The sequence below is a fragment of the Mercenaria mercenaria genome, chromosome 1, assembly GCF_021730395.1.
Source record: "Mercenaria mercenaria strain notata chromosome 1, MADL_Memer_1, whole genome shotgun sequence".
Taxonomy (NCBI): domain Eukaryota; kingdom Metazoa; phylum Mollusca; class Bivalvia; order Venerida; family Veneridae; genus Mercenaria; species Mercenaria mercenaria.
In genome coordinates this window covers 117,213,773-117,241,373 of record NC_069361.1, presented here as the reverse complement: position 1 = coordinate 117,241,373, position 27,601 = coordinate 117,213,773, and the positions used below count along the sequence as shown (strand labels likewise).

Genomic DNA, 27,601 nt, shown 5'->3' with positions numbered 1-27,601 from the left:
AAGTGATTAATGACTGAATCTATAGTCATTCAACACAATTTGGAGTCATGATTGAAATTGTCAAAAGCTATGGTAAGAGACTGAGCAAAAATGTTAGATCACATTTATACTTACTGGTATATACCATTCTGCTTAATTTGGCATTATATGCACCCCAAAGGGAATTGCATTTTTTCTGAATACAGAGAAAGGGGTGACATTTATTTTGCAGAGTCATGATGACCTTCCGTCCCTAAACCTGCAAGCAGCCGAGAGCTCCAAGGATGATGAATGTAATGCCATCTGTAAAATACATGGGGTAGAGCCCACAGCACCACTACCCCTACAACTGAAAGCTATAGACATGGAGTATCACAGCTTGATAAGTTCTGGCCAGTCATCAAAGGCAGATCATGTTATGGAACTGTATCAGTGGAAATCAAAACAGGCATCACAGGTAAAAAGTCACTTTTGTGTCTTTGAAAGACAAGATGACTGTAATGTTATTTAATACCTTCTTCAGATTTTTTATGCCCCCGGCATCTACTGATGCGGGAGGCATATAGTGATTGTCCTGTCCATCCTTCCGTTCGTCCGTCCATACGAGGTAAACCAAATGGGACCATTTCATCTAGCATCAATACCCCTTACTAGAATGACTTGATACTAATGCAGATGTAACCTGTGACCATTCCTCATCTTCAGACATCACCTGACCTCATTTTGACCTTTACCTCATTTTGGACTTAGGTTGCTTTGTATCGACAAGGATGCCACCGGGGGCATCAAGCGTTTATTGAACGCAGCTTCTTGTTGTTCTCACTAATTCCTTTCTATTCAGTACACATTAATAAAGTTATTATTGTTTTTATCTTGTCTTGCTGAAACCTGAAAGTAAAAACAGTTTTTCAGTGATTGATTTAGAGGTAAGATTTAGACAAAATAGTTCATGAGAAGCTGATATATACTGATAAAATACAGTGTTTTGCTGTAGGCTTTAAGTACGCAAATGCAATTCAATCAAGTTACAAGATATTCAATACTTAAATTGAAAATAGTGATTTAACGTCCCAGAAGACTACAGACATCAGTTCAATGCCACAGGTTATGAAAACAACAACAGCTTTTTTTACCACTTAGTTTAATTACGGCTGACATAGTTACTACCTGTACACAATCATAGCAGTGCTTTTATTATATAGCTGATATTAATTTTTTCTTCACTGACCAAGTAAATATTGCATTTTGACTTTAAAAAAATGTTATACAGTAGTTTAGTGTGTGCATAGTCTGATCATCTCTAAGAACTACTTAGTGCTACAGTAAAAACACTTATTGAAGGGCTTGCTGGTCAGTTGTTAGAACTATTGCTGGAGGTCAACCAAGTCTAGACCTAAACCCAGCAAATATTATAACTGAATTATACACTGATTTATTGCACAGACTATGAATCATGATTTATTGAAGGGGTCATGTAGTAATTATTAGACTCCTTTTGACTTGATTGGTTAATTTCATTTCTGATGTAGGAAGGTGCAGCAGCACAGAAAGCTACTGATGAGGAGTCACCCCTGGGTCAGGCATATCTTAAGTACATGGATGCTTTAGCATGTGATGAGGCAAAAGCTTTGTTCAACTTCCATGTAGGACGTATGTTGGTAGTGCAGGGTAACTATGACGATGCTGTCAAACGGTTGGAAACAAGTCTCAACTGGAATGCCAATCATCAACTCTCTAGGTTTATTTTATTAACATTTCTAGCTCACCTGAGCCAAAGGCTCATGGTGAGCTTTTGTGACCACTCGATGTCCGTCTTCAGTCGTCCGTCCGTCAACATTTTCTAAAAAAATCTTCTTGAAAACCACTGAGCAGAATTACACCAAACTTCATGAGAATGATCCTTGGGTGGCCCCCTTTCAAAATTATTCAAAGAATTGAATTCCATGCAGAACTCTGGTTGCCATGGCAACCAAAAGGAAAAACTTTAAAAATCTTTTTGTCCAAAACCGCAAGGCATAGAGCCTTGATATTTGCCATGTGACATCATCTAATGGTCCTCTATGAAGATTGTTCAAATTGTGCCCCTGGGTTGAAAAGAGGCCCCGCCCCAGGGGTCCCAAGTTTAACATACAATGTAGACTTATATAGGAAAAATTTTTTTAAAAATTTCTTGTCTGAAACCACAAGACCTAGGCCTTTGATATTTGGTATGTAGCATTGCCTTGTGGTCCTTTAACAAGATTATTCAAATTATGCCCCGGGGTGAAAAGAGGCCCCACCCTGGGGGACCAGTGGGGGTCACTTGTTATATGAGTTATATATGAAAATATACTTCAAAAATTATCAGATCATATTTCCCAGACTGTTTAATTATAATTACCTGATGAGTCATCATGACCCCAGGTGACCTGACTGACCTTGACCTACTGACCTACTTTCTTGTTTTTAGCTCACCTGTCACAAAGTGACAAGGTGAGCTTTTGTGATCGCGCAGTGTCCGTCGTCCGTCCGTGCGTCCGTAAACTTTTGCTTGTGACCACTCTAGAGGTCACATTTTTCATGGGATCTTTATGAAAATTGGTCAGAGTGTTCATCTTGATGATGTCTAGGTCAAGTTTGAAACTGGGTCACGTGTGGTCAAAAACTAGGTCAGTAGGTCTAAAAATAGAAAAACCTTGTGACCACTCTAGAGGTCACATTTTTCATGGGATCTTCATGAAAGTTGGTCAGAATGTTCATCTTGATGATATCTAGGTCAAGTTCGAAACTGGGTCATGTGTGGTCAAAAACTAGGTCAGTAGGTCTAAAAATAGAAAAACCTTGTGACCACTCTAGAGGTCACATTTTTCATGGGATCTTTATGAAAGTTGGTCAGAATGTTCACCTTGATGATATCTAGGTCAAGTTCGAAACTGGGTCACGTGCCGTCAAAAACTAGGTCAGTAGGTCTAAAAATAGAAAAACCTTGTGACCTCTCTAAAGGCCATATTTTTCATGGGATCTGTATGAAAGTTGGTCTGAATGTTCATCTTGATGATATCTAGGTCAAGTTCGAAACTGGGTCACGTGCTGTCAAAAACTGGGTCAGTAGGTCTAAAAATAGAAAAACCTTGTGACCTCTCTAGAGGCCATATATTTCAAAAGATCTTCATGAAAATTTGTCAGAATGTTTACCTTGATGATATCTAGATCAAGTTCGAAACTGGGTCATGTGCCATCAAAAACTAGGTCAGTAGGTCAAATAATAGAAAAACCTTGTGACCTCTCTAAAGGCCATATTTTTCATGGGATCTGTATGAAAGTTGGTCTGAATGTTCATCTTGATGATATCTAGGTCAAGTTCGAAACTGGGTCACGTGCTGTCAAAAACTAGGTCAGTAGGTCTAAAAATAGAAAAACATTGTGACCTCTCTAGAGGCCATATATTTCACGACATCTTCATGAAAATTGGTCAGAATGTTCACCTTGATGATATCTAGGTCAAGTTCGAAAGTGTGTCACGTGCCGTCAAAAACTAGGTCAGTAGGTCAAATAATAGAAAAACCTTGTGACCTCTCTAAAGGCCATATTTTTCATGGGATCTGTATAAAAGTTGGTCTGAATGTTCTTCTTGATGAAATCTAGGTCAAGTTTGAAACTGGGTCACGTGCTGTCAAAAACTAGGTCAGTAGGTCTAAAAATAGAAAAACCTTGTGACCTCTCTAGAGGCCATATATTTCATGACATCTTCATGAAAATTGGTCAGAACGTTCACCTTGATGATATCTAGGTCAAGTTCGAAAGTGGGTCACGTGCCATTAAAAACTAGGTCAGTAGGTCAAATAATAGAAAAACCTTGTGACCTCTCTAAAGGCCATTTTTTTCATTGGATCTGTATGAAAATTGGTCTGAATGTTCATCTTGATGATATCAAGATCAAGTTCGAAACAGGGTCATGTGCGGTCAAAAACTAGGTCAGTAGGTCTAAAAATAGAAAAACCTTGTGACCTCTCTAGAGGCCATACTTGTGAATGGATCTCCATAAAAATTGGTCAGAATGTTCACCTTGATGATATCTAGGTCAAGTTTGAAACTGGGTCATGTGCCTTAAAAAACTAGGTCAGTAGGTCAAATAATAAAAAAACCTTGTGACCTCTCTAGAGGCCATACCTTTCATCGGATCTGTATGAAAGTTGGTCTGAATGTTCATCTTGATGATTTCTAGGTCAATTTTGAAACTGAGTCAACTGCGGTCAAAAACTAGGTCAGTAGGTCTAAAATTATCAAAATCTTTTGACCTCTCTAGAGGCCATATTTTTCAATGGATCTTCATGAAAATTGATCTGAATGTTCACCTTGATGATATCTAGGTCAGTTTCTAAACTGGGTCATGTGCGGTCAAAAACTAGGCCAGTAGGTATAAAAATAGAAAAACCTTGTGACCTCTCTAGAGGCCATATTTTTCATGAGATCTTCATGAAAATTAGTGAGAATGTTCACCTTGATGATATCTAGGTAAAATTCAAAACAGGGTCACGTACCTTCGAAAACTAGGTCAATAGGTCAAATAATAGAAAAACCTAGAGACCATATTTTTCAATGGATCTTCATGAAAATTGGTCAGAATTTTTATCTTGATAATATCTAGGTCAAGTTCAAAACTGGGTCACATGAGCTCAAAAACTAGGTCACTATGTCAAATAATAGAAAAAACGACGTCATACTCAAAACTGGGTCATGTGGGAAGAGGTGAGCGATTCAGGACCATCATGGTCCTCTTATTTTAAGATACAGCCTTGAAATTTGGATGACATGTACAGTTTTGCACACCGATCTTAAAAACGACTTTCAGTGACCATGAATGTGACCTACTGACTTACTTTCTTCATGACCCTCTTGTTAAATCTTGATTACTGTGAAATCATTTACTTTGAGGGCCAAAAATGTCATGGTTTAGGCGAAAACAAGCATAAATTCGTGCATTAAATTCCAAGGATTCAATATCCGACATAGAATAATATTCTATGAAATATTCTATGAAAATTAGTCCACAACAAAAATAAATGATTTCACAGAATTTGTTTGAACATCATTTGGGCTGTACTTGATGAGAGATTAAAGTACAGCTTGGTATTTTTATACGCCGTCTCTGAAAGAGCGGGGCATATTATGTGAACACGCGGGCAGGCGGGTGGCATCCAAAAGCATGTCCGCTCTCTTAGGTCGAACAGTTTTCATCGGATCTTCACCAAACTTGCTGACAATGTTTGTGGGCATAATATCTCATCCAGATTCGATAACCACCCAAATCGCCCCAGGCACTCTTGGATTATGGCCCTTGAATTACACGAAAAACTGCGAATTTAGCCTTGTCCGCCCTCTAAGTCGAACAGTTTTCATCCGATCTTTACCAAACTTGGTGACAATGTTTTTGGGCATAATATCTCGGCCAAGTTTGATAACCACCCAAATCCCCCTAGGCACTCTTGGATTATGGCCCTTGAATTACTCAAAATATGCAAAATCAGCCTTGTCCATTCAAACAGTTTTGATCTGATTGTCAATTTCATCCCACATGGAACCTCACAAATACCTTGATTCCTTCTTGCTCTTGTTTTTGGTTAACAAGGCATACAACATCTACATTATTACCTTTATGATACGTAACTGAGTATTTAGACAGGCGTATTTTGTACAGTCTGGCACTCTTGTTTAATTTGTGAGTATTCCAGAGGACTTGTTTATTAATTTTGTCTTTGCGGTCCTTTTCTGCATCAGGCACAGGGGTTTTATTAAGGTCTGGGGACAGGGATTTCCCCAGGCTTTTGTGTTCTAAAGCCATAGCTTCTTTCCCTGCAACAAATTATATTCTAAATGGGAGGACCCCAAGACCCTGCTCTCCTTCGCAATTTCCACCTTCTACTTCAGTAATTAATGGAACTCCTGCAGGCAGTTAAAATTTTTGTACTTGTAGAACTATGGATATTGCTATAGTAGGGAGTGGATAATGGGGCTGGGAGTTTGATCCCCAGATGAGGCATATGTTCTCTGTGATGTTTTTATGAATGACTGTGGCTGAAGTCATTTCATCCTCCACCTCTGATTCATGTAGACATGTCTTCTTTTAATTGTGGAGAAATGTAAATACTTCTACAGAGTTCAGAAGCTTTGGTTATGTTAACTGCCAGCTGTTATGTAACTGAAATACTGTTAAAAACTGGAACAAATGAACACTCAGATGATTGTTTGAACTATATTTCAGGTTTTATTTAGGTCTTGCTCTTGCATTGAAGAAAGATGGACCAGGTGCTAGAGTGAAAGAGAGTGTCCTTTACCTCCTTGAGGCATTTGAAACATTAATGACAGAGAGAACTAAACAGTCAATGAGCCATGAGCCTGAAAGGTACTTTTATTAACTGCAATCACCTGTTTTAGTATCTTTTCAGCAGTTCATTTTGTTTCATCACAGACAAGAAAATACATTCCCACAATTTTGAGATGTGTCTTTTTTGATAAACCAATGTGTTGATAAATTTGCCTCGTAATAGCAAACTCTGTACATTAAATTTTAGTTTCCATCTTCTCCCATTGTGGTTATACAGAGGTAGCCCCATACATTTCAAGGCCAAATTAATGTTAACAAGTTATTTTTTTTTTTTTTTGATAACACAGTAACATCCAATATATATCAACAAATACAGTATGCAGCCCTAAACGTCATACTGTTTAAATATTGAACATTCTTGTCAGTTTTTGTTAAAATATTTGGCGTGATAACATATTTTTGGAAGAAATAAAGGATTTTGGTGGCCATTTTCAAAATGGCTGACTAGTTGGTCATCTTGGATATTAAAAAAAAAAGTTAATTTTTTGGAACACCATGTCAGAAAACTATCAAACATCAGTTGAAATATTAACCTTTACAAATAACTATCTAAGGTCGGTCATGTCATTGAGCAGAGAATGTTGATCACTATGTCATATCTTAGAAAGAAGTTGTATTGTTCTGCAAACTAGTATTCATAGTGTATTGTTTTAAATAAGTTTTTTCCCCAGCACATTTTAAGTCTAGTTTCCTTTGTCACTGCTTTATCAATGTGGGTTCGAGCCTCACTCAGGGCGTTGAATTCTTCATGTGAGGAAGCCATCCAGCTCTTTTATGGAAGTTGGTTCTACCAGGTGTCCGCTTGTGACGAAATAATGCACGGAGGGGCACCTGGGGTCTTCCTCCACCATCAAAGCTGGAAAGTTGCCATATGACCTATAATTGTGTCGGTGCGACGTTAAACCCAACAAAATAAAGTTGTTACTGCCTTACATCAGTCAACACACATTTAATTATTGAAAAAAGAAACATGTTTATTCTACACAGCATTGAGTCATAATGGAAGAAAAGTCTTCCATTTGTTTTAAATATTTTCATTGGAGGTGGTTTTAGTAGTAGAATTTTATTTGTTGTATACAGATGTTTAAATTTTATGTGCATTATATCAAATTGTCAAATATATTAGCATTATATTACAGTTACGTTGTACCAATTTTGCGAGCAGAAAATTTGATGCAGCCTACAAATGTGCATCTTATGCGAGGTTTTATTCAACTTGGACGATTACTGAAACAGAATGCAGATATTAAAGAGGCTATGTCACCAGAGGATATATTTCACAAGTAGGTTCTTATCAATAGATGTATTACTTAATTTTGCCTGAAGTAGATAGTCCAATGCTGTTTATTAACAAAAGCAGTCAGTGAACCCTAGCCATTGGCCATGGAATCTTGCTCTTTACTGATTTATTTTCCACAATTAACTTACAACTTTCATTTACATGAGTCAGTGATAGAGAAGAAATGACTTAGTTTGTCTTGGACCAAGGAATCAAACATTTGATAGGCTCTGCTGAGCTAAATATGTGGTGTCTGTCCAAAGCATCCGTGAATAGATGACTAATTCAGATAGTTATGTATTAATTTCTTGTCGTATTAAGTATTTGATAGTGTGTGTTTTGGCTGCTGAACTCAGGTTGTGGGCTTGGATCTGTTTTGGTTCTGCACCATGCAACCTCACAAACCACCATGATATTTCTCAAGAAGCTTAAAGCTTATTTTATAGTCAAGCTGAAATGAATTAGTTTAAACCAAATGTATAATTGTTTTTCAGTGCAGCATTACTAGCAACACAGATGTTGCCGTTTATTTCTCGAGGTGACATGTACAGACAACTTGAATGGGTAATTCTTGATGCACATGCAAATCTGCTAGAGATTTTGTCAGCAAACCAAGCAGCCAATGCTAAGCTGATTGTTCAGAGATGTGAGAGATTGTCAGCACTCATTACACACTCTATCATACCACAGAATGATCAGTTACTCTCATTACAAGAAAAGGTAGGATACAACAGACAAGTCATCTGAACAAGTAATTTTGGGATCTTAGTGACCAACTGGTTGCATTGTTCTCATGCCTTATGCTATCTGATAATGAACCAAAAGCGTGTGACCAGTTATTTGAAGACACTCTCTGGTTGTAAATGACTTTCAAATTACCTAAGTTGTATTCTTATCTACCATCGAAAAGACTTCCTTTCACCTAATTTGTGTAGTGCTATATCCAAGATGGAAATCAGACTTTTCTCCAGTTAACAACTGAAGTGAAGATGTTGTTGCAGTTGGCTACCATTACAAAATGTATGGGTATATACCAGGGCTTCGGAAATTTGCCGGTTTGTCGGTTTTGGACCGATTTTTGACTTTTGAGACCGATTCGTGAAGTGAAAAAACGAAAAAAAATCGGTCCCGTAAAAATGGAGAAAAGTATAAATTTCGGTTTGATATCTCAATACACGATATATATACTAATATACTATATACCTCTCTAAGGCAGCATTGATTTCATTAGCTTATTATGGTAGTGAAAATTTTTGAAAGGATAACTAAGTTTAAAAGAATTATGTTTGTTTTCCATTTTTTAAAATTATTTGCAAGAGTATAATCTGGTGTATTTAGTGTGTTTATAACAATAACTATAGCGCTGATGCTGAAAATTGTCTTGAAATTAAAGTATTTAAATTTGCTTTGTTTTCAAAGACCTGCCAACAGTTGATACAGATCACACCATGTTCTAGTCATGCTGTTTACCTTCTTGGAGCCTCACAGTTCGCTCACTATGAGAATACACCCCCAGGAGACGAGGCAACTAAGCTTTTGGCAGATGTTAAATCATCATTTCAAACTTCTATCAGCCTAGAGGGCAAACCAGCAGCAGGAGATGTTCCAGAAACAATTAAAAGTAAGACTTGATCTGGTCAATACTCTGATAATAGACTGATTGTCTTTCCAAGGCACTTTTCATCACATAGTTAAAGGACATGGCCATATATATGTTAGTTCTCTAATCATGAGAACCATTAATTTCTTATTACTACATATTGTCGACAGGATGCTTCCATATAAATACAAATTCTACATATTATCTAAAAACGCTTATTTGTAATCATTAATTCTATGATCTCAAGACACCTGTATTTCTTAATCCTAGATATTGTTTAAACGGCACTAATTGCGTATAAATATCAATTTTATGATCTTGAGAAACTTTGATTTCTTATTGCAACATAATGTCTACATAAAAAATGTGTATATATAAAGTAAGTACATTGATTGCAGCACTGTATATGGTAAAACTGGTTAAGTCTGACATTGCAAACAAAACAGCTGTTTCAGAAGTGTGCTATATGTCATTTAACGCTTATCATGCTGGACACGATTGAGTCTGCCTTTGCGACCAGTGTAGATCATGATCTGCACTGTTTGCCGTTCAGTTAGTATCTTTTTGGTAAGCACCCCTTTTATCAGTTAATGGTACTGTTCAAATTGAAAGATGGACAAGTTCATTATAGAAATTAAGCAGGGTAATGGTTAATGTTTCTTAATGTTGTCCTCTTCATAGATCAGCAATGGTGGCAAGAGAAGGTTCGTCTGGAGGAAGAGAAAAAGAAAGCTGAGGAAGCCAAGAAAGCTCCTGCTAAGGCACCAGCTGGTAAGGCTGGAGCTCCTGCTGCAAGAGGAGGGGCTGCTGCAGCCAGGGGTGCTCCGGCTGCCCGGGGTAGGGGAGCAACCACATCTGCCCCTGCAGCTAGAGGTTAGTATTTGCTCTGGACCATATGAAAAATGTAACAGTTAATTAAAGCCACAAAATAAAGCAGATGTTACTATACACCATTAATTTATTACAATGTAATGTTTATTCTATGTGTGATTGGAAACCCTTGTTGCTAACTTTGAATATTAGTTATTGATAATCTGCTTCTCAAATATGTTTTAATAGAAATATTGATAGTCTTTATCTTTAATATAAATTCTGTTGTTGTGACTGACAAAAAGAAGCATTATAGTTCGAATATTTTGTACAAACTTCAGGAGGAGCTGCAGCAGCACGAGGTGCGAAGGCAGCACCAGCAGCAAGAGGTGCACCTGCTAAGGTAGCAATTTTGTTACATTCTATAACAGACAATTTTAAAATATACAGTGTAACACCTCTTGCCTGAACATTTCTTTATTCCTTTATGTTTGGATCACTCAAAACCTTGGATAGCTTGAGAATTTTGCTCATCCCTTTTGACCTCGAGCGAGGAATTGCCTTTTACAGTAATTTATATTCCAAGCTGTTGCAAAGATTTTGTTCTAGAAATGGATAAAGATTTTTTTCAGATTTGTTCAAGCTGGAATGTAATTAAAACTTTAGTGATCATGTCACAATTAAACCCATTTCCTTAGCAGATAAGACCTTTTGTCATCATTTGTAATGGAGACTGGTACTGTCAGTTTATACACAGAACCACAACAAATATTCCGTCAATTCACTTACAAAAAAATGACATAAAAAAGAAAGCATATTGTATTTCTGTTTGTTCTTTTATAACTTATTGCAGGCTCCAGCAGCAAGAGGGGCACCAGCAGCAAGAGGAGCAGCAGCTGCAAAGCCGGGAGCCAAAGCACCTGCACCGGCTGAAGGTATGACAAGAATTTTATATACTTGATATTTGGCTTTACTATGATAGATATATTTTCTTTTATACTTTTGCTCCAATTATTTTACAGGCAGCAACTTAGGGGACTCCATGGCTTAGTGGTTAAAGTGGCTAACATTGAATCACTTGCCACTCACTGCAGTGGCTTTGAAAGTTCACTTGGGTTTTAGAATTCACAGGGGCCCCTAGGTTCTTCCTCCACTTCAAGAGCTGGAAGGTCACTTTATGACCTATAATTAAGTCAGTGTGATGTTAAACTGTGAAAACAAGTGATTAGACTTTCAGTTTTCTTTGTTTTGTAACAATGAGAATATCTTGAACTTGACCAATACATTGTAGGTCAGTCATAAAAGTATTGAAACTGCAGCCAGAGGCACTAGTTTTGAGTTCAGATCTGGTTGCATGTGTTTATCTACCATTTTACGTTAACATCAGGATAATATGATATATATTATGTTTGTTACTAATGATTATTATGACAATGGTAATAATTTTTACAGTGTTCAATAAACAGATTGTAGACATGACCTGTATGATTTTGTTGATAAACTATTGCAGCCCCTAAACAAGAAACCCCACCTCCAGCACCTGTAAAGGAAACCACAGAACCAGCAGCACCAACTGGCCCAGCCCCCATCAACAGGAAGTCATACCATCCACGGCTGGGTCTGGCTAGAGCGCATAAAGCTGCAAGTGAAATTCCAGATGCCCAGAAATACTACAATGAGGTCATCACTATGTCCCCTGAGGTAAAGTTAGAAACAGATTCATCCTTCGATTTTGTTGTAGTTATTTGCAATCACATAATGATAATTTAGTTTGTAAATAGAGCCTTAATGGAAAATCCATGTGGCTGTGTTTATGTGACCCAAGTTAAAGTGTTATGATAATTTTATGAAGACATTCTTATTTTGCAATGGAAATGCAATCAACACTTGAGTGTGTTTCCAGACTCTTGTTGCATCAAGGCTAGAAGTTTGCACTATGTCCACAAATCCATTTTTCAGTCCATCCCATTTTAGACTAGGTAAGATTTGTCATGCAGTGAAAATTTCAGGCTAAAACTTTTCTGCAGTTTCACTCTAATTTTGGAATGCTTCAGACATAACGAAAATTATTCTTCTCCATCTTGACTCGCATTATATATGGCACGGTCCTTAATTCTTACACAGAATTTCAATAATTATGCCCCATTTTAAGATGAAAGTTTTTATGCATGGATTTGTATCAAAGCTAAAGTTGTAGATGCAGCAGAATTTATTCTTTTTACAATTTTTAGCTCATCTGATTTTTTGAGTTATTGTCATCACTTGATTGGCGTCTGCATTGGCGTTGCCTTGTTAAGTTTTATGTTTAGGTCAGCTTTTCTCTATCAAAGCTATTGCTTAAAAACTTGCAACACTTGTTCAGCATCAATATCTGACTCTGTACAGCAAGAAACATTACTCCATCCTGCTTTTTGCAAGAATTATGGCCCCTTTTGGACTTAGAAAATCAGATTTCTTGGTTAAGTGTTGCGTTTAGGTCAGCTTTTCTCCTAAACTATAAAAGCTATTGCTTTAAAACTTGCAACACTTGTAACATCAAAAGCTGACTCTGTACAGCAAGAAACATAACTCCATCATGCTTTTTGCAAGAATTATGGACCCTTTTGGAAAATATCCGATTTCTAGGCTAAGTTTTGCATTTAGGTCAACTTTTCTCCTTAACAGTCAAAGCTATTGTTTTAAAACTTAGAGCAGATATTTGCCATTAAAAGCTGACTTTGCACAGAAAGTACAATAACTCTACATTGCTTTTGCAAGAATTATGGCCCCTTTTGGACTTAGAAAATCATGGTAAGGACAATATTTCTAATATACAGAGACAAAAAAATCAGATGAGCATCTGCACCCGCAAGGCGGTGCTCTTGTTTTTAGGTGCAACCAAACCCTTCATTTTCTCCTAACACAATATAGCATCAAAACAGTCGACATTGCCCCACCATAGAGCTCTTATTTATGTTTAAGCTCAATCCAATTTGTTACGTTCTCTCTTTTTAATGGTATAACACTTCTAAATAGGTAATCAGGCAGTCGACTGTTGGCAGAAAGAAAAAATCCTCAGTTATTTGCCAGTTAATCAGAGATTCTCATGTTTTATGTAAGCCAATTCCTGTTCTTATTTCATTGTGGACCTGTACTTGATATTTTGGTAGCATTTCCAAGGAATTGTTTTGCATTAATAGAAATGTAAACAAACTTGATTACACATGTGTCCATACCCACATTTTAGCCGGTATTTGGGAATACCGAAAACTACTCCATTACGGGGCCTCCGTGGCCGAGTGGTTAAGGTCGCTGACTTCAAATCACTTGCCCCTCATCGATGTGGGTTCGAGCCTCACTCGGGGCGTTGAATTCTTCATGTGAGGAAGCCATCCAGCTGGCTTACGGAAGGTCGGTGGTTCTACCCGGGTACCCGCTCGTGATGAAATAATGCACGGAGGGGCACCTGGGGTCTTCCTCCACCATCAAAGCTGGAAAGTCGCCGTATGACCTATCATGTGTCGGTGCGACGTTAAATCCAACAAAAACAAAAAACTACTCCATTACCGAAAACTACCGAAAACCAGTTTTGATTACCGAAAACTACTTATATTTCTAAAAGTATTATTATTATGATATTAATTTTAATACATACTATTAATATATAATAATATATATTAACAGACGAAATTTTGAATTAATTCGTCCATGTTTAAGTGTTTTATCCGACATTATTGATTACGCTTTGAAAATGAAACATTGAGTTACTTCCCTTTCATATATATACTGTACAAAATCAGTTACACTGATTTGTTTTAGAGTTTCCGTAATATGAATATAAAATTATTAAGTTGATTTTTGAGAAAAATTAATTGTTGTCTTAATAGAAAGTTTGCACTTTTAGTCGAAAGAAAATATCAACGAGCCATTAAAACGGTGAGTTTATTTGTAGAGTGTTTGAAGAAAGAAGTTCAAAGGTAAGTATAAATGTTTTTCATACCTGGTTGAAAATTATTTTTTTGATATATTAACTAATTATTTAATGAGTGTTAATTTTAAATTTAGAGTCTTTTCAGGTTTGCACGTGCATCTTTAATCCATCTGTATGGTGCTAAATACATTCCCGCTCAAGTTCTTTAAGGTGATAACAATGTGTCTTTAATCTGAGCTTTCAAACGACACATTAAAGGTAATTATTAAAAACAATATATCTTGAAATTGATTCTTATTGAACCCGCTTCTCTTTAATCTACTTAACATCAGAAGAAACTACATAAAAAAAGTTTTGTCACTCATTTTAATTCTTCATAGCTTGTTGTCTTCTTTGTTTTTAACGTATATTTAAGCTTACGAAAAAGTAGCCTCAGTACCATTGTCTTTGGTTTCATTATGGAATATCCATGCTCTGTCTGTGCTCTTGAGTGCCATGAAGGCATACATTGTTCCAATTGTCAGAATTGGGTACATAGTGATTGTGCAAATTTAAGTTCTAAGGACTTGAAAACTTGGTCTGCTGCTCACTTAAACTTCCTGTGCAAATGTTGTGTTTTCTCTGGATTTAACTACGATGCAAGTGCAGCTTTGTCAAGGTAAATATAACTTCTTTTATATTCAGCCGTTATGATTTTAGAATCAACTGTGGATAAACGTATTGATTTTTGGATAATAATGAAGTATTTTCAAAATTAGTATGCATTAAAACAGATACGTATTTCACTGACCAATTATAAAAACTTTGAACAATGTTCAAGAAATCGTTTTGACTGATGTCTTTTTTTAAAATAAAAATGTCTTTTCCAATAACCAGCAGGATAGTTATAAACATTTATCAAGCAATAATTTTAATTGTTACAAATTCAGTCACATGAGATATTTCTGGATTCAATGAAGTTGCTTATCTCATGTTTTTTAAGTCTCTGCTAATTCTCAATGACAAAATCTAATTACTTCCACAAGCACGTGCAGAGAAGTCAAGTCACATGATTGGTCATATATATTTTCCGTCACGTACGGACTGGTAATATATGCACATATGTGCCGTACGAAAAGGTATAATTGTATAATAATATAATACACTGCAATATAGTATTTGGCTATAACTTATAGCCTTAAAAGTTTACAAATTCTTTTCATGTCTGCTTCCCGTCCGTCATTTAGCAAATGTCCCCATACCGCATTGCACGTCCGTAAAGATGATAAAAATAATGAAATATAAGAAGGAAAGAAATTCAAAGGTTTATACGTTGTTAAAGTTCCTTGTGATTTTAGATCATTTTAAAGAAGACGTTATCACCGGCATGAATTCTGTTTTCTTGGTTACTAGTGAAACATTGTGAATGTCGTTTTTCATCATTTTTTTTTCTAAAAAGTTTCACTGGTAAAAATTACAAAGTGCTATTACACCTTAACGTCGTTGCCTTCAGGCCTATTTTCTTTTTTGCATTTCAGTTATATGTATCATTTTATTTTAAAACATAGTTACCATATTTCGGTCAGTGGCATTATAAAAAGATCCTTAAATTATAGTTATTTTTATTTTAAAAAAATAAGACGATTTATGTGTATTGTATGAATAGACGGTCCAACAATGTGATCTATTAAATAAATATGCTATTATGTTTCAGATATTGGAGTCATTCCGTTGTAACTATTAAACATTGTGTATTTGAACAATTATATATTCGATACTCACTCTGAAAGATTTGAAAAAAACTGAATTGACAAGTATGTGCAATGGTTTAGCTTCAGTCGGTCTTTAAGGTGGCCACAGTCAGCATCAAATGCCCCATCCCTGACAAATAAAGTTTATCCCCCTTATAAACTGAAGCCCATTGCACATAAAAGATGTTATGAGACAAGATGTAATTTATAAAGGCCAACATCTTGTGGAATAACATCTAAGTCAAATTTCAATTAAAATGAAATAATACCGCATTCATGCCAGCATTTTATTATAAATGAGCCGCGTCATGCGAAAACCTGTCTTATAAGCGATTGCGACCAGTATGGATCCTGAATCAAATTTCAGTTAAGAAGAAATTTAAATTATTATCTATAATTAAAAAGAAACACGTGTCACTCTATCCGATATTTCCGTACGTGACTTAGTGACAGGGTCGCCCGAAGCTTCAGATCCATCTCCTTCTACGGAACCTGTCTCTGTTAGTGCTTCACAGGCTATGGAGTCAGACATGCATGGGGTGCTTGTTTCAGGGTTTCTAGACACCAGTAACATTATTGCCCATCTCCTGAAAGATGTCCCTGGCATGACCAAAATTCCATCTGGGTCAAAAGAGAATGTATACTTTATATTAGATAACAAGGTTAATTCAGATAAGAGGTCAAATAAAAAACTCAGCGCATTTGCAGATGACCGGGGTGTTTGGAATTCTTCGTCCGGTGCCTCTCCAAAAACACATTATATTTTGCACGAGAATGGTGACCTTAGTGCAGTATATTTAAGGCAAGGTCAACTTTGTTCCAAAAAGCAGGTCAAAAAACAAGTTGTATACACTCCCTTAAATCCTCAGCCTCAGAAAGAACAGATAGTTGTACTTCACCGCTACTATACAACTCTCAAGCAGGATAAAGGTTATAAAAAGAAAGTCACCTGGCTAGGAGAGGGGGGTCTTGAAAGTCCGTTGGCCATTGTAGAATACGTCGGGAAATTTCCTGGGCATGCACCCCATGGCTTATCTCAAAACGACCAACAACAATACGTACGCAAACCCGACTATGTGATGGACGACATTGAAAAGATGACGAAACAGAAATGTAAACCTGCTGACATATACTTGACAATGAAGGACAAATACGACGAAACGACAAGACCTGAGATAGAGACAATTTACCAGAAAGCTCGTTACGTCAAGTCAAAGACTGCTGAAGACAACGGACAATTACTTACGACAAACATTGCAGACCAGATATGCCATCTGGACAATTTGGTTACAGACAATGACAATTTCGTACAGGCCTCTATCAGGACTGGTGGTAAAACCCCGACATTCTTACTCTATACAGACGAACAAATTGACGACATCAAGACGATGTGTTGCTCTGGACGGACTGCTTTAGGCGTGGACAAGACCTTCAACCTATGTAAGATGCACGTGACGGTCACTTGTTTCAAGCAGTTGACAGTGACCGGTGACAAGACGAACGAACCGCCACTGTTCATTGGACCCATGTTCATCCATGACAATAGTGACTATGAAACATATAGTCACTTTTTTCACCATCTTAGACTGAAGTTGGGGACGAACCTAGCGAAACTCGTTATAGGTTCCGACGAAGAACAGGCAATGGTCAAGGCAATCGTGACTGAGTTTCCATGCTCTAGTCATGTTTTATGTACTAGACATTTGAAGGAAAACACCCGACAGCACTTGATTGACGAGGGGGTTCCTATTGCAGACAGGGAGGTCATTATGGGGAAAATATTTGGGACAAACGGACTTGTGAACGCAACAGACGACGCTACCTTTGACACTCTTAGTGACGACATTGTAGAATACTGTACAAATTTTTCCAGTAAATTTGTTCAGTACTTTAGCAAAAGACTTCAACCAAACCTAAAATCCAAAGTTAATGAACCAATGAGAGAAGGCTTAATCCCCAGCAACTGGACAAACAACAACTCTGAGTCCATCAACCACGTCCTTAAACAGACTGTCAATTGGGAAACCAAAAGTCTATCAGAGTTTGTTCGCCTCACAAAACGAGTTGTCACAGGTCAATATCAGGAGCTTCGAAGTGCCCTTCTCTCAACGGGCAAATATCGCCTGGCGGTAACGCACAAGCACTTCGAGGTCTCCAAGGCAAGTTGGATCGACATGACTGAACAAGAACGGACTAAGCTGTACCGACGCTACAGACAATATGTTGTTAAGGATGACAAACTTGTCACTTCGACTGACGGACGAAGTACTGTAGTTGGCCCAAGGACAGAAGGCAAAAAACCTGGACAACGTAAACGGAAAATTAATGTACGTACGGTGACGGTAACAAAAAAGGCTAAAGGAGCTGAACATGTATGATTATTGTGTAACACCAGATTTTACTCTGCAAACATAAACTGAAAGAAAGAAAAAAAAAAGTAACAGATATATATATATCTATATATGTAAATATTTTGTAAATATGTTTAACACGATGAACATTGTGTCAGACCAGTTTAAAAAAACAAAAACAAAAAAAAAAACATCTTTATATGATAAAACGTGAACATACAGATGTAAAATGTTGTTCTTTTTTATTTCACCAGCCTTCATCAGCCAACACTGTGATTCCGTCTTATTCCCGCCATCTGTCAAATCGTTGGGCAATATTATATGAAAAATACATGAACATATACAATAGATGTAAAATGTTGTCCTCTTTCATTTCATCAAACTTCTAACGTCTTGCAAATTTATCTCCCTCTAATTCCCGCCAATCTGTCAAAAGGAAGGTCAAGGTTTGTGATTATGTACATGTCAATTTAAAATATGCAATCAAATATATGAGATAGCGAATTTGATTGATTAAATGTGAGAACAGCTCAAGAAACATGACACAGTATTAATACTTGTGTAGCTGACTAATTATTTATTTTTCTACGATACATGATACAATTATTTATTTTATCTACCTATAATAATCCATTAACATCCGCTGTTCTCTAAAACACTGGTCTTTAAAAAATCATATGCAATCATAATTTGATAATGTTTAATAATACAATTATTTATAACATTATTTTCAAATAAAACAAACTTGTGACGACAATGACATTTAATACTATTCGATTATTTTATCAAAGGGAAGTAACTCAGTATACAATTATCACTCATTTTAATAAAATCCAAATTAAACCACTTTAAAATTGTCAAATTTCTTCAAAATTTCGTCTGTTAATATATATTATTATATGTTATCAGAATATATTAACTTAAATTCCAAAACAGTAATACTTTTAGAAATATAAGTAGTTTTCGGTAATCAAAACTGGTTTTCGGTAGTTTTCGGTAATGGAGTAGTTTTCGGTATTCCCAAGTACCCCATTTTAGCTGTCAGTTTGGGAGATGTTCCATAGTGTTCAACGGATAGACACAAAACTTCCTAATTTTCTATAGATTATATAGTAACTTTGTGTACTACTGTCCTACATATAAATACTCTTAAACTGTACAAAAATTTAGATGTCGCGTCTCTGTAAATAGTCTAACTTCTAGTTCATTGATATATCTGAAATTGACATAATTAGGAAAATGATAATTGGCATTTGTCACGATATAATTGATATTTATAAAAATGACTTTATTTGACAGGTTCATGATGCTTACATTGAACTAGCTGACATGTTGGTAAAAACAGATCCATTAGCTGCAGTAGATGTGTACTGTAAATTCCCCGTCTCAGACAAACCATCATTTGATGACGCCTATATATTTGGTGACATTGTGAGACTACTGATAAAGGCAGAGAAGTTTGATGATCCAAGGCTAGGGCCTAATATGATTACATATGGAAAAATACTTGGTTTAGGTAAAATTGTATTTTATCTTTCGTTCTTGGCCATGTTAATTGTATGGTAAGATGTTTACACTGTATGCTATATCTGTTCATGATTGCTGTAATGTTGAATACACTACAGATAAATCATTCACAGATTTGCAATGAATATGTTAAGAGTCAAAATTTCAAGCAGATTGCAAAAATATACGTATGTTAACACCTGTGACATTTAAGTAAAGAATTTCAACTAGAGAAAAGTTATAAATGGTAGAATGATTTATATGTTCTGTAAAATTTTGCTTTTTAGCTCGACTATTTCAAGAATAGGTAGAGCTATTGGACTCTCCCATGCGTCGGCATCTGCGTCCCGATTTGGTTAAGTTTTTGTAAGTAAGCTGGTATCTCAGTTACCACTTGTGGGAATTGATTGAAACTCCACACACTTATTTACTGTGATAAACCGACTTACATTGCACAGGTTCCATAACTCCATTTTGCTTTTTACAAAATTATGCCCCTTTTTTGACATAGAAGTTTTTGGTTAAGGTTTTATATGTAAGCTTGTATCTCAGTACCCATTACTAGGAATGGATTGAAACTTCACACACTAGTTCACTGGGATGATCTGACATGCAGTGCACAGGTTCCATAACTCTACTTTGCATTTTTACAAAATTATGCCCCTTTTTTATGCACCCACTTTTTGGGGGGTGGGGGGCATATAGATTTGCCCTTGTCCATCCTTCCGTCCGTCCATCCTTCCGAGAATGTTGTGTCGCGCCTAGCTCCAAAAGTATTTGACATAAAGTCACAAAACTTTACAGGAATGTTGGTCAGCATGTGTAGTTGTGCACCTGGGGTTTCGCGTCAGGATTCATTTAGTCGTGTAGGAGTTATGGCCCCTGACTTAGTAAAAAAATTGGTCATTTAATGTTGTGTTGCGCGTAGCTCCAAAAGTATTTGACCTAGAATCACCAAAGTTTACAGGAATGTTGGTCAGAATGTGCAGTTGTGCACCTGGGATTTCGCGTCTGGATTCATTTGGTCATGTAGGAGTTATGGCCCCTGACTTAGTTAAAAATTGGTCATTTTAATGTTGTGGGTCGCGCGTAGCTCCAAAAGTATTTGACCTAGAGTCACCAAAGTTTAAAGGAATGTTGTGCACCTGGGGTTTTGCGTCTGGATTCATTCAGTATTGTAGGAGTTATGGCCCCTGACCTAGGAAAAAATTTGTGTCCTTTGTCAGATAGTGAAGGCATCTGTGTCCCATGGACACATTTCTAGTTGACTTAGCAGTTTTTAGTCCCCTACTGGTTGAAAACCAGTTTCGGGGACTATAGGAATGCGCTTTTCCGTCATTCCGTCCATCTGTCCGCAATTTCATGTCCGGTCCATAACTCTGTCATCCATGAAGGGATTTTAATATTACTTGGCACAAATGTTCCCCGTGATGAGACAACATGTCATGCGCAAAACCCGGACCTCTAGCTCAAAGGTCAAGGTCACAATTGGAGGTCAAAGGTCAACAGGGCTTTTTTCCTGTCCGGTCCATAACTCTGTCATCCATGAAGGGATTTTAATATTACTTGGCATAAATGTTCCCCATGATGAGACGACATGTCATGGATTTTAATATTACTTGGCATAAATGTTCCCCATGATGAGACGACGTGTCATGCGCAAAACCCGGACCCCCTAGCTCAAAGGTCAAGGTTACAATTGGAGGTCAAAGGTTAACAGGGCTTTTTTCCTGTCCAGTCCATAACTCTGTCATCCATGAAAGGATTTTAATATTTCTTGGCACAAATGTTCCCCATGATGAGGCGATATGTCATGTGCAAAACCCGGACCCCTAGCTCAAAGGTCAAGGTCACAATTGGAGGTCAAAGGTCAACAGGGCTTTTTTCCTGTCCGGTCCATAACTCTGCCATCCATGAAGGGATTTTAATATTACTTGGCACAAATGTACCTCATAGTAAGACGATGTGTCATGCACAACTTTCAGACCCCTAGCTCAAAGGTCACACTGGCAGTCATATGTTAACATGGCATGAACAGGGTCTGTTCCGTGTCCGGTCCATAACTCTGTCCTTCATTAAGGGATTTTAGTATCACTTGGCACAAATGTTCCCCATGATGAGACAACGTGTCATTCGCAAAACCCAGACCCCTGGCTCAAAGGTCAAGGTCACAATTGGGGGTCAAAGGTCAACAGGGCTTTTTTTCCGTCCAGTCCATAACTCTGCCATCCATGAAGGGATTTTAATATTACTTGGCTCAAATGTTCCCCATGATGAGACAATGTTTCGTGCGCAAAACTCGGTCCCCTAGCTCAAAGGTCAAGGTCACAGTTGGAGGTCAAATGTCAACAGGGTTTTTTCCCTGTCCAGTCCAGAACTCTGTCATCCATCAAGGGATTACAATATCATTTGGCATAAATGTTTCCAATGATGAGACGACGTGTCATGCGCAACACCAAGAACCCTAGCCATAAAGGTCAAGGTCACACTTTGAGATCAAAGGTCAATAGGATTTTTTTCCTGTCCGGTCTATAACTTTGTCATGCAAGACAGGATTTAAATATCAGTTGGCACAAATATTCCCCTAGATGAGACAAGATGTCATGCGCAAAACCTGTGCCCTAGGTCTAAGGTCAAGGTCACACTTAGAGGCCAAAGGTCAGATACAAAAATGACTTTGTCTGGAGCATTTCTTCTTCATGCATGGAGGGATTTTGATGTAACTTGGCACAAATGTTCACCACCATGAGACAGATTGTCATGCACAAGAACCAGGTCCTTAGGTCTAAGGTCAAGGTCATACAGGGGAGATCAAAGGTTAAATTTAAGAATGACTTTGTCCGGAGCATTTATTCTTCATGCATGGAGGGATTTTGATGTAACTTGGCACAAATGCTCACCACTGTCCGTTCGTTCGTCCATTGTCTGCCCATCTGTATGAGGTTAACCAAATGGTACCGTTTCGTCTAGCATCAATACCCCTTACTAGAATGACTTGATACTAATGCAGATGTAACCTGTGACCATTCCTCATCTTCAGACATCACCTGACCTCAGTTTGACCTTGACCTCATTTTGGACTTAAGTTGCTTTATATGGGCCATCTCTTGGTTAACCAAATGGGACCGTTTGGTCTAGCATCAATACCCCTTACAAGAATGACTGTATACTAATACAGATGTAAACTGTGACCATTTCTCATCTTCAAACATCACCTGACCTCAGTTTGACCTTGACCTTGACCTCGTTTTGGACTTATGTGCAAAATCTATCGACAAGGATGCCACCTTGTGGTACAACATGCTTGTTACATCGAATTTTTAGGTGTATTTTGACCTATCTCTACCTGGTAAAGAGTTTTATATGGACTTTTGAATAATAGAATTTTTTTATATTTTTTTTTAGGATTAATTTCCCTTTGTTGTTATTATAAATAACTTATATGATAACTTTTTAATTGGCCAAAAAAATTCCATATGACAACAACTTGTTATATATGCAAATTTTAATCCAAGAGTTTTGTTATAACATATTGTATATATAGTACAATATTGTTTATACATCATTGACATATATCAGTTCATTATGTTATACTGCAGTAGAAAATATTAGGTGCCTTCCAGTAGGGGACTTTGTATTGCATGGCAATACATCATTCACTTGTTGGTTAAGTTTTTGTATGTAAGCTGGTATCTCAGTACCCACTAATGGGAATGAATCAAAACTTTTCACACACTTTTTCATTGTCATGATCTGACATGCAGTGCACAGGTTTCATAACTCTACTTTACATTTTTACAGAATTATGCCCCTTTTGATTAAGTTTTTGTATGTAAGCTGATATCTCAGTAACTACTTATGGGAAAGGATTGAAACTTCACACACTTGTCCATGGCCTGATATGCATTGTGCAGGTTCCATAACCCTGTTTTGCAATTTTATAAAATTATTCCCCTTTTTTAGCTCGACTATTCAAAGAATAGTAGAGCTGTTGGACTCACCCATGCGTCGGCGTCCGCGTCCCGATTTGGTTAAGGTTTTGTATGTAAGCTGGTATCTCAGTAAACACTTGTGGGAATGGATTGAAACTTCACACACTTATTCACTATGATAAACTGACATACATTGCACAGGTTCCATAACTCTATTTTTGCCTTTTTACAAAATTATGCCCCTTTTTAGCTCATCTGATTTTTTGAAAAAAAAATAATGAGTTATTGTCATCACTTGAGCGGTTGTCGGCGTCGGCGTCTGCGTCGGCGTCGGTGTTGCCTGGTTAAGTTTTATGTTTAGGTCAGCTTTTCTCCTAAACTATCAAAGCTATTGCTTTGAAACTTGGAATACTTGTTCACCATCATAAGCTGACCCTGTATAGCAAGAAACATAACTCCATCTTGCTTTTTGCAAGATTTATGGCCCCTTTTGTACTAAGAAAATATCAGATTTCTTGGTTAAGTTTTATGTTTAGGTCAACTTTTCTCCTAAACTATCAAAGCTATTGCTTTGAAACTTGGAATACTTGTTTCCCATCATAAGCAGACCCTGTACATCAAGAAACATAACTCCATCTTGCTTTTTGCAAGATTTATTGCCCCTTTTGGACTTAGAAAATCAGTTTTCTTGGTTAAGTTTTATGTTTAGGTCAGCTTTTATCCTAAACTATCAAAGCTATTGCTTTAAAACTTGCAACACTTGTTCACCATCATAAGTTGACCCTGTACAGCAAGAAACATAACTCCATCCTGCTTTTTGCAAGATTTATGGCCCCTTTTGGACTTAGAAAATATCAGATTTCTTGGTTAAGTTTTATGTTTAGGTCAACTTTTTCTCTTAAACTATCAAAGCTATTGCTTTGAAACTTGCAACACTTGTTGACCTTCATAGGCTGACCCTGTACAGCAAGCAACATAACTTCATCCTGCTTTTTGCAATAATTATTGCCCCTTTTGGACTTAGAAAATCATTTTCTTGGTTGAGTATTATGTTTAAGTCAACTTTTCTCATAAACTATCAAAGCTATTGCTTTAAAACTTGCAACAGTTTTTCACCATCATAAGTGGACACTGAACATCAAGAAACATAACTCTATCCTGCTTTTTGCAAGAATGATGGCCCTTTTTAGACTTAGAAAATCATGGGTAGGACAATATTTCTATTACACAAAAAAAATCAGATGAGCGTCAGCACCCGCAAGGCGGTGCTCTTGTTAGACTTAGAAATTCTTGGTTAAGGTTTTGTATGTAAGCTGGTATCTCAGTAACCACTAGTGGGAATGGATTGAAACTTCACACACTTATTCACTGTGATAAACTGACATACATTGGACAGGTTCCGTAACTCTATTTTGCTTTTTTACAAAATTATGTCCCCTTTTTGACTTAGAAATTCTTGGTTAAAGTTTTGTATGTAAGCTGGTATCTCAGTACCCACTAATGGGAATGGATTGAAACTTCACACACTTGTTCACTGTCATGATCTGACATGCCCTGTGTAGGTCCCATAACTTAACTTTGCATTTTTATCAAAATTATGCCCCTTTTTCGACTTAGAAATTCTTGGTTAAGGTTTTGTATGTAAGCTGGTTTCTCAGTACCCACTAATGGGAATGGATTGAAACTTCACACACTTGTTCAATGTCATGATCTTACATGCACTGTGTAGGTCCCATAACTCTACTTTGCAATTTTTTTCAAAATTATGCCCCTTTTTCGACTTAGCAGTTTTTGGTTAAGTTTTTGTATGTAAGCTGGTATTTCAGTATCCACTTATGGGAAAGGATTGAAACTTCACGCACTTATTCACTTTAATAGCTGATAAGCTCTGTGAAGGTTCCATAACCCTTTTTCCCATTTTTACAAAATTATGCCCCTTTTATCGACTTTTATATTCATTCAATTGACAAGGCTGTTGAATAGTCGAGCGTTGCTGTCCTCCGACAGCTCTTGTTTTATATAGCATTTCAGATTCTCATAAGCTCAACTTTTCGAAGAAAAAGTAGAGCTATTGCACTCTCCCCAGTGTCAGCATTGCCGTTGGGTGAAGTTTCTGATAAAGTCAAATATCTCTATTACTATTAAAGCTATTGACTTGAAACTTAAAATCATTGATTTACAATCAAAGTCTGCACCAGGAGAAACAATCCCTATAACTCTGATTTGGATTTTGATAGAGTTATGTCCCTTTTTAACTTAGAATTGTTTGGTTAAAGTTTTCAATAAAGTCAGATATCAAAGCTTTTGACTTGAAACTTAAAATAGTTATTTACTATCAAAATCTACACCAGGAGAAACAATCCCCATAACTCTGGTTTGAATTTTGACAGAGTTATGCCCCTTTTTAAGTTAGATTGTTTTGGTTAAAGTTTTATAAAGTTTTTACTGGCAAAGCTCTAATTCAGAGTCAAGCACTGAGAAAAGTCGAGCGCGCTGTCATCTGACAGCTCTTGTTTTTGTTTTGTCAGAGCTGTTTTTGGAGTTTAAATCATTGCAGGACCATTTTATGGCATGAATTATCCATGTATATTCCTTATAATGATGTGTTATCATGGGTTTTAACATTTACATTTTAGGAGCTTTGGAGAAGTACGTGAAGATACTGGAAGATAAATACAAGAATGAGACTTTAAAACAAGTGTATGCTGGAGTGAATGGTAGAGATATAGACGACCCAGACATGCAGGCTTTCTTCAAGTTCAAATGTTGGCTGTAATGTGAACTCATGTGAATCCCTCCTTCAGTTTATTGTTTTCTGAATTTAAGATGTCAGATCTGAAGTAAATATTTTATATCTGAAGCTCACTTACAACGCAGGTGTTCTTCATGTGAAAGCTTGATAAAAGTTCAAAGGCTAGATCTTCAAGTGAAAGCTTCATATATTTTCAAAAGCTAGAACTTCATGTGAAAGACTGAAGCATGATCTTCATGTGAAAGATTGATTTAAGTTCAAAATATGAATCTTTTGATAAGTACAATGTTTGGACATGATATGTACATACCAACACACCATGTAAACAATTTTTTTGTTGGATTTCATGTCATTAAATTTAAGTCTTGTTTGCAAAATTAAATGGCCATGAACAAATTGAGGGCTGTACAGACTACTGCCATTTATTTAGTAATTGTTCTTTTAGGTCCTCACAATTTCTGTTCTGTGCTTGAAATTTGGAAGATATTCATGGAATGCAATGGATTGAGAAGAAACAGCATTACTACTGATATGAAAACTAATGTTTGTAGAGAAATCTACAGGGTAATTTCAACAGGCAGTTTATCTTCTTCAGAATTAACAGAAAAGGAAAACAGCTTTTCTTGAATTCAATGTTCATGTTGTATTGGTTAACACTCTATGAATGCACACATAAATTAGACTGAAACTCTTTTTGTTTTGCTGTTTTACTATGAATGTTCTTGAGTTATAAAAATGAGGACCAGTCTCAAAATTACAACATTTGATTGGTTGATTCTTAGCCCAGTCTTATATAGACCAATAGCAACATTGCATTCTGAGATGGGTCTTCAGATTAGGTTTATAACCTCGTAGCCAGAAGTAGCACAGCATCATTGAAAATGCCACTGAGTGTTTGCTAGTGAACACTTTTGCTGACATTACTGTAGATGTTTCTATAAATGGAATTTTAATTACAGAAGGCAGCATAGTTATTGACTGTGATACTATTTTTTGCTGTGATAAATTGTTATTTTGTGATACCCTAGTTTGAATTTTCATTGTACTGATGTGTTAACAGGTCCCACTGTCAAACATTATTATACAGTAAATGCATTTTATAGAATAAGTAGATTTTCATTTTCCTTGCACTAATCATATTTCTGATTTGACCTGTAATATCTCCTTCACAACTGAAAACGTCGAATTTATGTTACAGTCCAGTCAGTATCACTTAATTATTTGAATCCGAAGAAGCTGCTACAGTGCCTAGTTGTAAATGCTTGTAACTGAACTGTTGAAGCATAGAGCTTATTTAGTCCCCAGCATGTACTTTGCTTTATCATATCCTGCAAAGGCAATGAATGCAAATAGTTTGTTTCCCAGTTTAATAAAAGAATGAAATTAGA

The 27,601-nt window shown here is 36.7% G+C and overlaps 1 protein-coding gene across 1 annotated transcript in view; it reads left to right on the top strand.

The window, feature by feature from the left end:
* The window catches only part of LOC123525907 (uncharacterized), a 50,785-nt gene extending 23,184 nt beyond the window's left edge, over window positions 1-27,601 (top strand). Inside the window, exons 9-20 of the mRNA XM_045305069.2 lie at window positions 212-436; window positions 1,509-1,717; window positions 6,221-6,361; window positions 7,483-7,626; window positions 8,117-8,342; window positions 9,042-9,243; window positions 9,904-10,095; window positions 10,374-10,435; window positions 10,886-10,967; window positions 11,543-11,733; window positions 19,323-19,539; window positions 26,098-27,601. Of these exons, the coding sequence (XP_045161004.2) occupies window positions 212-436; window positions 1,509-1,717; window positions 6,221-6,361; window positions 7,483-7,626; window positions 8,117-8,342; window positions 9,042-9,243; window positions 9,904-10,095; window positions 10,374-10,435; window positions 10,886-10,967; window positions 11,543-11,733; window positions 19,323-19,539; window positions 26,098-26,237 (2,031 nt within the window). The 3' untranslated portion in view covers window positions 26,238-27,601. The remainder of the gene's footprint in view (window positions 1-211; window positions 437-1,508; window positions 1,718-6,220; window positions 6,362-7,482; window positions 7,627-8,116; window positions 8,343-9,041; window positions 9,244-9,903; window positions 10,096-10,373; window positions 10,436-10,885; window positions 10,968-11,542; window positions 11,734-19,322; window positions 19,540-26,097) is intronic.